The 13606-nt window shown below is 50.4% G+C and overlaps 1 protein-coding gene across 1 annotated transcript in view; it reads left to right on the forward strand.

The window, feature by feature from the left end:
* The window catches only part of LOC123652245 (ALK tyrosine kinase receptor-like), a 170262-nt gene extending 161738 nt beyond the window's left edge, over positions 1-8524 (forward strand). The window contains exons 4-6 of the mRNA XM_045581007.1: positions 5503-5634; positions 6324-6424; positions 8504-8524. Of these exons, the coding sequence (XP_045436963.1) occupies positions 5503-5634; positions 6324-6424; positions 8504-8524 (254 nt within the window). The remainder of the gene's footprint in view (positions 1-5502; positions 5635-6323; positions 6425-8503) is intronic.
* The last annotated feature ends 5082 nt before the right edge of the window (positions 8525-13606 follow it).

Consider the following 13606-nt stretch of genomic DNA (forward strand, 5'->3'; position numbering starts at 1 on the left):
GTACAGCGTCCTCAGAAGCTATTTGGCTAGGAGTAAACACTAGAGGTTTTTACATTTTCCCCAGGGAAACTGAAAACACAGAACACATGTAATGTGAGCTAGAAAAGATGCTGGATCCTGGAGCAGAGATGAAAACACAGCACCTGCCCTCGAGCTGAAACTCCAACATGGGGCAGGAGAGGAAACAACAGAACAGGGTTGGGAAGCAGCAGCAGGTGTGTGCCTGGGTGCTGTGGGGCCCAGATACAGCAGCCAATGCTTGCCTCCCAGACACCAGCCCAGTGACACCGGCCTGCAAAACAGCTTTAAAAAGTTAAGAATGTTTCCCAGGTCATCTGGAGGACAGACTTTCCCTTGAGGGGAAGCGGTTTTATTTATTCTCTTATAAATGAAGCAATAAAGAAATCCATTTTTCAACTTAAAAACTACCTTTTATGCAAAACTTTTGAGGGAAGTTTTCCAATCTTGATGGGATTGCGGTTGTTTAGATCAACCCAGTAAGGAGTTGCAGGTAGGGGGCCTCGTCTGCCCACATGGTCTGGCTCCTGGCCTGTCTCGCAGACTTTCACTCTGCATGTGGCCCAAATGAACTTAGCCACCAAGCTGCCCAGGCTGAGGCCTCTGTGTGTCTCTAGTTATTGGTCTCTGCAGTATTTCCAGCAGTGCCTCTGAGCTGTGTGATTTTGCTTTTGCCTTTTTTTTTTTTTTTTTTAAGTTTTTTTATGCCCACTTCCCAGCAGGGACACAGGTCAGGCAGGGCATGCCCTGATTTACAATTGGGAAAATGAAACCACAGAGAAGGTAATTGATTTGTTGGGGTCACACAGCATGTCAGGAGGAGAGCCATGATTAGAGCATTGAGCCTGCAGGATCTGCCCATTACTGTGAGCTCAGTGCATTTTCCCACCATTCAGGGACTTGCCATTAACAAGTTTCCAGGACCAACTCCAAGCTGGAGGGCAGCCTCGCTGCAGGCCTGAGGGCAGGCACCTGGGGCCCTGTGGCCTTTCCAGCTACACTTGAGCAGCTGCTCTGACCAGCTGTCAAATGACAGCTCCACACTGGAGAGTACCCCCACCAAGGTCTTAGCTACAGAAATCGGTTGCTAGGAAGAAAAGTTCAATCCAGAAGGAGGGTTATTTCAATCTTTTTGCCACTCTGATCTTTACAGTACCATTAGCCACCATCATTCTCCTTGATTTGTGCCCCACTCTCTGTGGGATATTTTCTGTCTTCCCTATCACATTGACTGGTGTTGATTCTGGAAACCAACCCCATGAAGATAGCAACAGCAGTAATAATATCGGCTAACATTTATTGAGCATTACTATGTCCTGGGAGCTGTTCCAACCACTTTGCATATATTAACTTATTTCACCCTTACAACAATCCTATGTGATGCCATTACACCCACCTTAGAGATGAGGAACCTGAAGTCCAATGTCAAACTTTTAGCCAGTGGCTGAGCAGTGATTCAGACTCAGTCTGACTCCAAAGCCCACACTCTGAACCGGCACAAGCCAAACTCTTGTTCTGTGAGTTTCTAGCAGCTGGTTCTGCTGAGCACAACCCTAGCTATATTTCTACCCAGGAAGAAGGGACTAGGAAAAGGTTAGGGAAGTAAGTTGGGGGTAAGATCATGCATCCCCACCTCTGGGCCTCAATTTCCTCATCTGTAATGTGAGTTGGAACATGATGCCCACTGATGTGTTATGTGTCGATGTCCAATGCTCTTGACTTCACCTGATCCTTCCCAGGTAGTCTGGAATCTATTAGAATGTTTTCTCTGAGCAGGCGCTCACCTACTGGGGATGTCCAGATCTTCTAAGGAACCCCCACAAGCGTCGCCAATCTTGGTCCAGGGTAGTCAACCAAGTCTGGCCATGGTTGGAATTCGAAGGGAGAAGTGGGCTCTATCCCACCAATTCAGCCTCAACTCCACGCTCTCCCCAAAAGGAATTCCCACACCTGTTGGGGCTTCACTCGATTCTCAGACTCAACCCCAAGCAATATCTCTGTCTGAGATAAGTGGGGACCTGACATGGAGGAGGCGGCATTGCCCTTGCCCTTCTCCATCCAATCGCCAACCTGTCCATTCACACCTGGTCCTCCACATCCATCCTTCTTCCCTCATTCCACTTAAACATTACTGATTCAAGTGAGACATCCAGGATGCTATCACCCATTGAAGGGTGTCTTTGAGGGCCCCTGGGTGTTGAGCAGTGGCCTCATGGCACATGGCTCCCCAGGAAAGGATGAGGTGTTCTCGCTTCATCCCCTGGATAAGTCATTGACTCACCAGGTATTTGCAAGCAGCTCACTCCCCCTCCGTGTACTTAATAATCTCATCTATTTAGTGGGGATACTTTCCCTGTCAGGCAAAACAGGTTTTTTTATGTTTCTTTATTGTAAAATAAAACATGTTGGTTGTAAAATATTTGAAAAATCTAGAGAAGTACACAGAAGAAAATAACTATCACCCATAATCCTCCTTCTCAGACATTCAGAGATAACCATAATATTTTGATGTATTTCTTCTAACATTTTCCCCCATGACTCTATATTTTCAAGGAAATGTATAACGCATATTTATCAAAAATGTTAACTGAGTTGTCACACAGGAAGGAAAAGAAGTGGTGCCATTTGGCCTGGAGTTTGTACTTGGCATTTTCTACCGCTGTTGCTGAGGTCACATCTCCGTGACTCCACAAATCTGTCTCTCTTAGAGTGGAATCAGGTGTCATAATTGCCAATGTTGTGGGATTGATTGACCCACACACAGCCCTACCTGCCATCCGGCCAATGAAATATTTGGCTGCAGCCCAAGGAGAGGGTGGGGTAGAGCAGTGCTGCACAGACATTAGGAATTTTTATAAAACAGATTCCAATTCTGGAGATGGGGTTGACGTGTGGGACCTGATATTCCACACTTCTCAGTTTCACAGGTAATGCGGATGCAGCTGGTCCCTGGACCACATTTTGAGTGACAGGGGGTAGAGGACTGAATTCACTCCCATTTCATCAGCAACTAAGTATGGTGATCCTACAGTGTGCCAAACACTGCTCAGGTGCCTGAGGTGGATGAGAGGAGAAAGGGATGGTCAGAGTAGGAGTTGACATTAGACCCAACCCTGTGTGCCAACGTTGTGCTCAGCAATTGGCCTTAGTGGCAATTTCCCAAACCCGGTCTAATTCACCAAGGACCTCTGCTCTGATGCCCATGCCCATCAGCTTCCTTAGGAGTGGCTTCTTGCTGAACACACAGCCCCAATGTGTTTGCAGTAGTGGACATCCTCTTATCCCCTCCCCACCCACCCTTTGAGGTTTCAGTTATCACATCAATTGTCCAGTGACCGAGTCTGCCTACCTCCTGAAGAGAACGGGGCTGCCAGTCCCAGATCACCCTGCATCCTGTGCCAAGTTAGAATAAGCTAGGATAGAAGGTGGAGAGTGCCAGTGGCTGTCCTCACTCCTGCACAGGTGGAAGGCACAGGTGTCTCCAGAAAGGCAGCTGAGAGACTGTCTCTGCCTCCGGGTAGTGTGGGCTGTTGTAGCGCACCCCCTGGCGAGCTCCCCTGCCCAGGGGAGAAGGATGATGAATAAGGCCACCACCGCTGGTATTTGCTCAACCCTGTCTGTTTATAAAATGTTCCCACACTCTCTCTTCCATTTTGTCCTCAAAACAGCCCTGTGACATAGACACTACTATTACTCCATTTTGCAGAGGAGGGAGCTGGGGCTGAGGAAGAAAGTGCTTGCCTGAGGTTGCACAGTAGGCAGCAGGGAGGCTAGGCTAAAGCTCAGGGGGCACACTCCAGGGCTGTTGAGGTATCAGCACCCATGAATCAAGATCTCCCCCTCGCCTCCTGAAAGGGTGAGGAGAGGGTGAGATGCCCTGCAGGCCCCAGCTCACCCCTGCCTCCTCCTCCTAACGGAAGCCCATCACCTGCTAGCATCTTCCATTGTCGTACCCGGTTAAACACGCTTGTAAAGGACGCTCCCCGGAAGGTCACCAGTTAGTTTTTGCAGAAGAAGTGGATATGGGATCCCTTGAGGGGGGCATAAAAATAAAACAGAAAGATCTCCTTAGCTGTTGGATTTTTAATCAGAGGAACATGCAGGACTTGGGGAAATGACTTCTTCAGGGGGGTATAAATGGGAAGAGATGTCCAAGTCGTGACAGCCTGTTTTAATTTATAATGCTGCCTCTGTGTGAAATGCACAGAGAATCGGGGGGAAATGAGCAATAATTCACGAAGGTGCTGTCACAGCCAGGAAGCGTCAGAGCCCTCTGTGCTAGCCTGCCACTGCCAAAAAGGCAAGACGGAGGAGGGACAGTGTCGTGGTTCAGTCTCTCTTGCACAGGGCGTAGCCAGGCCAGGGTCTGCTGGGAGCTGTCACCACAGCCTGCGATGCCCACTCAGGGCTGAGCGCCTTCCCTGCAGCCGTTCTCTCAGTCAGCTGTAGAGCATAAGGCCTCTCTAACCTTCTTCCCTGCCCTCCTCCCTCTGTGGGCAGCGGCGAAATATATGGTCTATGAAGCTTACTGTGGCCTCTTCAATGGGACCTGAGGTCAGTCTGATGCAGAGAAAAGGATAATGGGGCTATTTATGCTGAACCAACAGATGCTGTAAAGAGGCTCCAGTAACTGGGATTGCTTGGTCAGGATAGGCGAGGTTCTGCTGCAGTAATAAGCCATCCCTAATTTTAGGGTTGGGTGAGGGGCTCTGCTCCGTAGGGTCTCTCTGAGACGCAGGCTGGCAGGGACTCCACATCATGCAGCAGCATCCCCAGGAACAGGAAGTGTCCTTGGCCCCTCAGCAGGGGAAAGGAGACTGAAGAATTGTGCAGAGCTTTCCGCAGCTCCATCCAGAAGAGGCACACATCCCTTCCGCCCACATTGCATTGGCCAGAACTGCTCATGTGGCTTCACTTTACTGCAAGGGGCTTGGGAAACGGGAGCAAAAAGGAAGTTCTGAGCAAGTGTGTCTCTGCACACAGGTGATTTGAGGGACCCAAACCAATTCCAGGCCAACACTGCCACTGCTGCTGTTATATTCATGCCTTTGGGCTGAGCTTCAGGAGTGTACTCCAGTGAGCACACGTGGGTTTCTCCCTGGGACACGTTCTTGGTGGGTCTGTGTAGAAATTTAGAAATAGAAGAGCTAGGTTCCAGTCCCAGCTGGAGTACCTGCTGGCTAGGTGACCTTGGTGAGGTTGCTCTACATCTCTGAGCCTCTGCTTTGTCATGTCTAAAACTGGGTCAACAATACCCATTGTTATGGAGCTGTTGCTATTACGTTTTTTCTGAAGATTAGAAAATCGTAAACAGCACATGTACAAGTTGGGGATTGGGGCGTCTCTTCATCACAATCAGTATCATCAGCCATCAAGGAAGCTGTTATTAGTGAGGACAGTGTGGTCACCTGGCGAATTATACTTGGCTTGGCATGGTTTGCATCCAGCTTCCAGGAAATGCCTGTCCCTGTGCTTTCTCTGCAGGTAAGCTCCCTGCTGGTTTCTACTGCAGCTTCGAGGATGGCTTCTGTGGCTGGTCCCAAGGAACACTCTCACCCCATGGGCCCCAGTGGCAGGTCAAGACCCTAAAGGAGGCCCGGTTCCAGGACCGCCAAGGTACTGCCACTCCTCTCCTTCCCCCTGGTGCCCACCCCCCTCCCCAGCCAGATGAGAGACTTAGGGCACTGCCCAGGGCAGCTGGACCTTGTCCCACCCTGCAGAGCAAGCCTGGGTGGGTGGGTGGCTGTCCTGAGCTTGCTGTGGGGTGCTCCACATTGTGTCAGCTTAGAATTAGGCCCAGGTAGATGTCACCTTTTGTTCCTTAAAATGAGAGTCTTGCTGAAGAGTTCGCTGAAATATAAAAACAGCAGCAACAGTAATAATCCATTCATTTGACAAGTATGTGTTGAGACCTACTGTGTGGCAGGCCCATTACTCATTGAGAGGTAAGGAAGTGTAGCTCTCTTTATGGCGGGGTACAGAGGCGATGAGGCACTTCAAGCCGCTCCTGGCCTCCGGGCTGAAGCTGGTGGCCCTTAAGAGATCAGAGATGCAGAAGCTCAGTTCTATGATGCTAGGACATCATGGGCCCTTGGGAATGAAGACTTTTGCAAGCCACGTTCTGGGTCAGTAACAAGCAGGCTGTCTTATCCACTGGGGGCAGCAGAGAGCCACTACCTCAAAGATGTTCTGAGGCCAGAGGAGATGTTCCCATGAACCCCTGCGCTTACTAACCCCATACTGTACCCTCGGGCCCTTCAGTGCGTGATGATGGTGCAGCTTTGACTCTTCTCCTCTCTGCCCAGGCCACGCCCTGTTGCTCAACACCACCGAGGTGCCCACACCTGCAAGCGCTGCAGTGACCAGCACCACGTTCCCCGCACCGATGAAGAACTCTCCGTGTGAGGCAAGTCTCCATGTTCCTCTGTTCTTCAACTTCTCCTCCCACACTCTCCCCTCTGCACTTCCAGGCGAACCCAAACAGGGAGCAAAGTGGCCTGAGGTCAGGCTGCTCACAGGACGGAGGGCAGTGGGGCCACTTTCGCCATCTTCCAGGCAGAGAGAGCCCACTGACGTGGTGAGGTCCCACCTGCAGAGAACCTCACCTCAAACGCCATCCTCAGCAGCCCTGAGCCTCTGCAGTGGCTTTTGATTTAAGCAAACCGGGGAAATACTTCTGAGGCATCAGAGGGGAGGGGAACAGTGATTTACAAAAGACTTCCTACAGAGTCCTTTTTAAAAATAGCAATCTCTTGTTATGCATTTCAGGTGTTATAGAGCCTCAGAAATTTGATTTACATAGATTTCAGTAAGACATCAGAGGCATTCAGGGCTGTACCTCGAAAGTCACTCACCCAAGAGGTTCTTCTAGCTGTTACCTCTCAGGGTGAGGATGGAGGGAGTGGCGCCATGTTTTTTAGCATAAGGTCATGTTCTCCAGGGTCCAAGAAATGTGCTTAGAACGAGGTTCCAGTCAGGTTCCACCCCTGATTGGTTGAACTGTTTATTTGGGCAGCTAATAACCTCTCAGGGCCTCATTTTCTTCATCTGGAAGGTGGAGACAGTAAGGGTGCCTACCCCAAGGAGGTGAGAATGAAATAGGTGAATGTGTGCATAGGGCTAGCATCTGGCACAGATTAAGCATGACAAGAGTCAGCCCACCATGCCTCGCACTCTGTATAAACACATGACATAAGGATGGGGCAGAGAAAGAGGACTTGAGCCCAAAATCAGACTCTCCGCTCTGGGCTCTGGGAAGGCGGGGCCCTGACTGCACGTCTTTGCTCCTCCCTCTCCCCCTCCACCCCCACCCCTCAGTCAATCAATACCTTTCACACAGTGAAAAGCCTATGGTTGATCCTCTCTTTCTGGAAACTTACAGGAGAAATTCCTTGCTGGCTTGTTTCAGGAATAGCTAGTATTAAGGTGACCAGACCTCCCACATTTGGCGGGACAGTCCCGATTTTTAACAATTTGTCCCACATCCTGCTTTTAAAAAGTCCTGATTTTTTTTAAAGAATGCATGACAAGCTAGAGAATGGCAGGAGAATATACGGTTTTCAGTGGCCATGTCAATGGTGTCCCACTTTACCAATGTTAAAATCTGGTCACCTTAACTAGTTGCCCTCTGACTAATTTGTTTCCCTTTGTGACACTTTTGTGGCCTTTGTGACACTGAGAGCTTTGCTTCCTCTCTGCTGACTGGTAGAATCCCGGGAGCTGTGGCTCTTACCCGCAGCTTCCCTGCCCAGGGGTGCAGGCAAACGCAAGCCTTCCAGGCTTTGTGTGAACTAAAACTTCACAGGCATAAATTAAATGCGAACGGAAAAGATACAGGAATGAATTTTTTTAATCAGAGGAAAGGTCAAACTAAATCCAAGGCTCCCTCTTCGTGAACACATAGGGCTCCGGGATGTGTTGTTTGCAGCAGCCTCACTCCTGGTCCCAGTTTATAACAACATCCGCCCCGCCTTTCCCACCCTTTCTAGTTTACGGTATCTGACTACATTTTTTATGTATCTCTGCGAGCTACCTTAAATCCTTTAGGGAAGAAGTCAGGGCACAAATAAATAGATCCATTACGCTCAATTGTATCTGAGAAGCCGCGCTTTCTTTTGCAGATGGTGGCCTTACACAGCCATCATCATCGCTGGTATCTCTCAGGTGCCTCTGAGCAGGTGCCTGGAAAGGAAGGCTCCTTAGGAGGAAATCTAAATGCGGAGAGACGGTGGCCCACTGGGAGGCGAGGGGATCCTTAAAAGCATTTGATCTTTAAATTTGCTCTTCGCTGGGTGTAATAGAGCCTGATTTTAGAAAAAGAAATGTCGAGGTGAAAATGATATTTTCCTAACGCTTCACCATCTCTCTAATAACCTTTGGGTTGATCAATAGCTTAAATGGGTGTTTTTGTTTTACTGCCCTGTTTTCTTTTTCCTCCGGCCACACTGGCTCTGGGCTCTTTCTGCTGGTTCCTGCCCTTTTCCAGCAGGTGGCTCAGCAGGAGTAATGGAGGGGAGGCAGTGAGCCGTCCCTCAGCTCACGTTGTTTCAGCCTCTCAGACATTCATCCAGGACTGACGGGTCTTTGAATCCGCAGTGCTGGGGAAGTGTTTTCATCAGAAAGAATAAATAACCAACACAGAAATATGCATTTCCAGGTTTGTAGGCCTGCCCCCTTATTTCACCCAAATCCTAAATGCAGACGCAGGGACTTGATCGTCTTCTCTCGGACCTGCTGAGCGAACATTAGTGACAGGAAACGGATGTTGCATTGCTCAGTGAGCCGGTGTGAGCTTAACCCTACGGGGCCTCTGTTGGCTGCAGGGCCCTGGTGCAGGAGGGCGGATGCCAGAGAGAGCCATGGCCGGTCTCCAATGAGTCAGGCCCAAAGGACTGGCAGCTAGCCTAGATGGGCTCCAGGGCTGATACCCACCACCCCACGTCTGTTCCAAGCCCAGAGCAGGCTGGTCCGTGCGGCCTCCGGGGAGCTGAAGTGCTTGCAGAATATCACAAAGTGCTTTCTCAAGAAACCCCACAGTCCTCAGTGGATTCCATAGGGGAACGGGTGTCACCTTCAGTGCAGTTCCATGGAAATCTACATACGTGTTTCTCCAGTTGCAGTCACTTGTAACCTGTAGTGAATGCAGAGTCTTGGGCCCCACCCTGGGCTCCCAGATGGCATCACTGAGCAGAACCCAGACTCCGCATTTTCAAACCCCACCTCCGTAAAGGTGTAAACTGAAGTGTGTAAACTGAAGCTTGAGAGCAATTGGCCCAAAGTGTCCTTGCCAATGTGACTGGAATTTATTCTGAGCCCACGCTGAGAGTTTTCCTCCAGGGCCTGTGGCTCCAAAGTGTGCCCTGTGATTTGCCTTTCAGAAGGATACGTCAGAGAAGGAATTAGAAATGACAGGGTAGGGGACAGAGCCAGCGAGACAGGGGCGCTGGAAGAGCACCGTCAGAGCCCACAGGGAGCCAAGTCAGGCGCCCACCGATGATGGAGACATAGCCAGGGTGTGCCTTTGTGGTACCAGCCACCTTCCAGGGCATTCCCGAAGCATGCCAGCTCTGGGCTCCTCCGGGTGCCTCCGGCCTCTGCCTCTCCCTGTGCTGGCCTTGGTGCGGGCCCTGCCTTCTCGCTGCTCTGCACACTTGCATTGGGGGCATGAATATTTTAAGTCCTCTGCCTAGCCCAGCTGTAAATGAGAGCTTTGTGGGGTTGTTGTCCCCCCTATTTCCCAATAGCTATTCTCTGTGGGAAACTAGGGAGACACCTACAATATATTCAGATTTTCTTTTCTTTTTATGTTTGTTCTGCTGAACTCCAGTTCAAATAATTAAAGTTGCCACGGGGGAGGGGAGCCTTGCAGCGGCTGTTATGTGTCGCTTGCTGTCAGACCTGCTTGCGTCCCCTTGGCTGGAAGACACAGGGGGATGTGTCTGGCATTGCAGCTGCCAGTGATAAAGAGGCCCCGAGAGTGGCAGGGCCGTCTGGCCCCGCCCCCTGCCTTTCACACATCCGGGAAGGCTGAATGTCTCCACAAACCCTCCTGTGGTTTGAGGTTGTATTTTATTTGAATAGCCTGCCTGTGACTGGAATATTTTAAGCCGTGTTCTCAGGACAGAACAAGGTCTGGGATGGGAGGGGGGAATTGGGCTTCCCTCATTCTTTTTCCCAAAACAAAAAAAAAACCCATGGAGCAGCTTTCCTCCTATGAGCTGCAGGAATGAAAGGACCCAGGAAGTGTGGGACAAGGCCCACTGGACTGCGGGGAGACCCTAGGGCAGGGCAGTCCCCAGTGCTGGTTGTCTGACCCTCCCAGAGTGGCAGCCACCCTGTCCTCTCTTTACACACACGGGTGTACACATAGACCACACACACACACACACACACACACACACACACACACGGGATACGGGATACGGGATCCTGGGACATGGCTGGGCCTCCTTTCTGCCCCTGACATCAGCCCTATGGTGGTAAAAGGACAGCTTTAATTAGCCACTCAGGGCAGCAGGTGGCCAGCGGGCTCCTCCATGGCACCACGGACTACCTGGCCTGCGGGGAAGGAGGCCTCCCCTCACTGTCACTGAAACCAGCAGATGTGGCCCAAAGGGATGTGGGAGGGGAGGCTGGCACCTGGACCGCCCTCTGGCATCCTGAGGAGCCCCTGTGGGAGAATCCTGCCTGCGACTGTGCACAGCTGGCCAGCAGGGCAGCCATGCATCCCTAGGACACAAGAGCATCTCCCCTTTCCCAGGGGATCCCCTTCGAATGGGGCAGCAGCAATAAATGAGGGGGCAAGAGAGAATGGAGAGGAAGACTAAAAAGAAGTCACCAAGGCAGGGAGGGAGCCTGGGAAGTAACCAGAGCAGGTCACGTGCCCCTCGTTTCAGAAGCCCAGATGGGGCACTCCTGCACCAGTACCTCTCTCTGTGTGACCTCACTCCCCCCACCACCACACCACTATTAAGCCCATGCATAGCATGTTTGGCTGCCCCACCCCCACCCCATGAGTCCCTGAACTGATGCTGGTATGAGACTCCAGGGGGCCTTAATTCTGGCAGCCACTCATCCCAGTGATGGGACCGTCATTTCAGAGGGCCTTAGGCTGGGGCCTAAAATTGTGCCTCCACATCAGAGGGCAGGAGCAGGGCCAGAAGCGCTTCCTGAGGCATTTTCTAAATGGCTTTCCTGAAGTCCCGCTGGATGAGTAGGAGACTTGGGACCTCACTTTCAGAAGAGAAGCTAACGACGGCCATGTCATGCACCTGTAATAGCATCACTGCTACAAGGATGCCCTATGCACACACCAAAGACTGCAGGGACTGGCTGTCCTCCATACAGCCACCTGTGAGGTGATTGAAATCCTCCCCGAGGACCAGGTGATGCCCGAGCATGCAGAACCTGGACTCAAACCTGAACCCCACACTTCAAAGGCACCTGCTCAGAGGTTTTCTCTGAGGAGTCAGCCGGCAGAAGCCTCAGACGAAAAGTCTGGGCAGCTGCAGGCATGGACCAGAGGCAGCACGGGAAGTGGCTGGCTTGGATGGGCACACAGATGCCTGGCAGGAGGGTAAGAGAGGGGAGGTTGGGTACAGAGGGTCCTCAGTCAGGTGGTGAGCCAGCAAGTCGTCATTTCAAACCCACATGTGGCCAGCCAGGCTGGAGACAGACCGCAGGAACCTGGGATCTCTTTAGACGCAGCACAAAAGTTAAGAATAATAGGTCCTGGTCTCCAGGTGTCTTAGGAGTCACTCAGCTGCATTACATTAAAAATAAATTTCAAATTCTTAACCGGAGCCTTCCAACACCCTCCCTCTTTGCACCATGAGGAAAAAGAAGCCTTCCCTTAGTCAGGGGGCTGAGGGTAGGGACCCTTCATAACTGTTAAGCTGACATAGGGAGCATTTTTAATCTATTACTCGCTTGTTATGTGGCTGGCACTGTGCTAAGTATTTCATTTGCTTTATCTCATTACCACAACAGTCCTGTGAGAGACTGTTACACTCATTCACTGATGCGGAACCTGCTGCTTACAGCGCTTTCGTGACTTGTCCAAGGTCACCTTGCTAGTGAGAGGCAGGGCCAGGACTGAAGCCAGGTTTGTCCAACTCCAGAGTCAGATCTGCACACACTCTAAGGTCATTGAACTTCACTTAGGTCACCTGAATTTGAATCCCAGCTCTGCCACCTATGAGCCATAAGACCTCACGCACTGCCGCTAACTGGGGATGGTAATACCTGTTTTCCTTACAAGGATCAAACAAAAATGTGCAGACTACAAACTCTACAATATGTTATGAATTTCCAAGATTATTATTATCCCTCTTTTTAATTTGCACAGGCATGAAGGAGTGAGTGCAGACATAAAGTCAGGCATTGTGTGTTCTTATTTCTCCTCTGGGTCAATCAGCACTGGGCAGACAGGTTGGGAGCCCAGCGTTGGTACCAGGAGGATGTGCCTGATGAAGCCATGTAATCAATAATCATTTTAATTAATTAATTAATCAATTGGGCAGCTCCACTGTTGTGAGCATGACCCTGGTTCAGAGTGAGAGCTAACAAGGAGACTCCTCATTGATTCTCCAGGATCCACCAAGTGTGGCCCCACTGGGATTTCTGAGCCCAGCGAGTTCTCACCTCAGTTCCTGGAGCTGGGACGCTGCTGGATCCCAGCATCCCCTCACCTCTTATTGTGATGCGGTTGACGCTGCTGGGACTCAAGCTAATGGGCTAAAGTAATCAACAGCCATTGTAATTGCAGTTGGACATAATTAATTTAAAACCTTTGAGCCATTCAAAATTAATACCTCTGCCATTACATGATGAGACAAATGAAGAATTACTATCAGGGCTCTGGGTGAGAATAAAACCCTTCGGGCACTTGGCAGAGTTTTGGATCCCCTTCAAAACCTGCGTGTTAACATGGACCCTCGTGGCCCCCACTGGGGACTGAGATAACATATTCAGGTGGCCCAGATACAGAGGGACCTTGCGGAAAACACAGACTCTCCCCAGCCATCAAATAATAAACATTCCCCGGGTGCCTGGAGTCCCTTCTCTTTCCAGTGGCTGTCTGGACAATAGTTTCCCAGCCATAGGATTACAAAGCTACTTCACTGCATCGACCCCATTATACACAGAGAAACTGAGGCACAGATGAGGCTGGTAGCCCAAGGTCATACCATTACAGTGTAACTCAAAGGAAAATACCACCTTTTTCTTCCCATAAGACTGGAAAGATAACTTTCTGGTGAACCTGGGAGATAAAACACTGGACTGAAATGTTGAACACAGTATCCTTCATCCTACCTTATTGTTTTGTGTGAGCTGTTTATCTCTAACATGAGATTCCCTGCTATTCTTTCCAATGCAGGAGAAAGGAACCAACATTGAGCAAAAGTATTTGCTACACAGAGCAGTGGGCTCCCATAATCTTGGTAAAGTCTCCCAGTAACTCTACAAGGAGAGTATGATGGGCCTCATTTTACAGATGAAAGCTGAGGCTCATATATGATAACAGGACGGCTTTTTCTGATTTCAAAGCCCCCGCTCTGTCCTCAGCACTTCCACTTCATTCCCCCGA

The sequence above is a fragment of the Pipistrellus kuhlii genome, unplaced genomic scaffold (genome assembly GCF_014108245.1).
Source record: "Pipistrellus kuhlii isolate mPipKuh1 unplaced genomic scaffold, mPipKuh1.p scaffold_m20_p_13, whole genome shotgun sequence".
Taxonomy (NCBI): Eukaryota; Metazoa; Chordata; class Mammalia; order Chiroptera; family Vespertilionidae; genus Pipistrellus; species Pipistrellus kuhlii.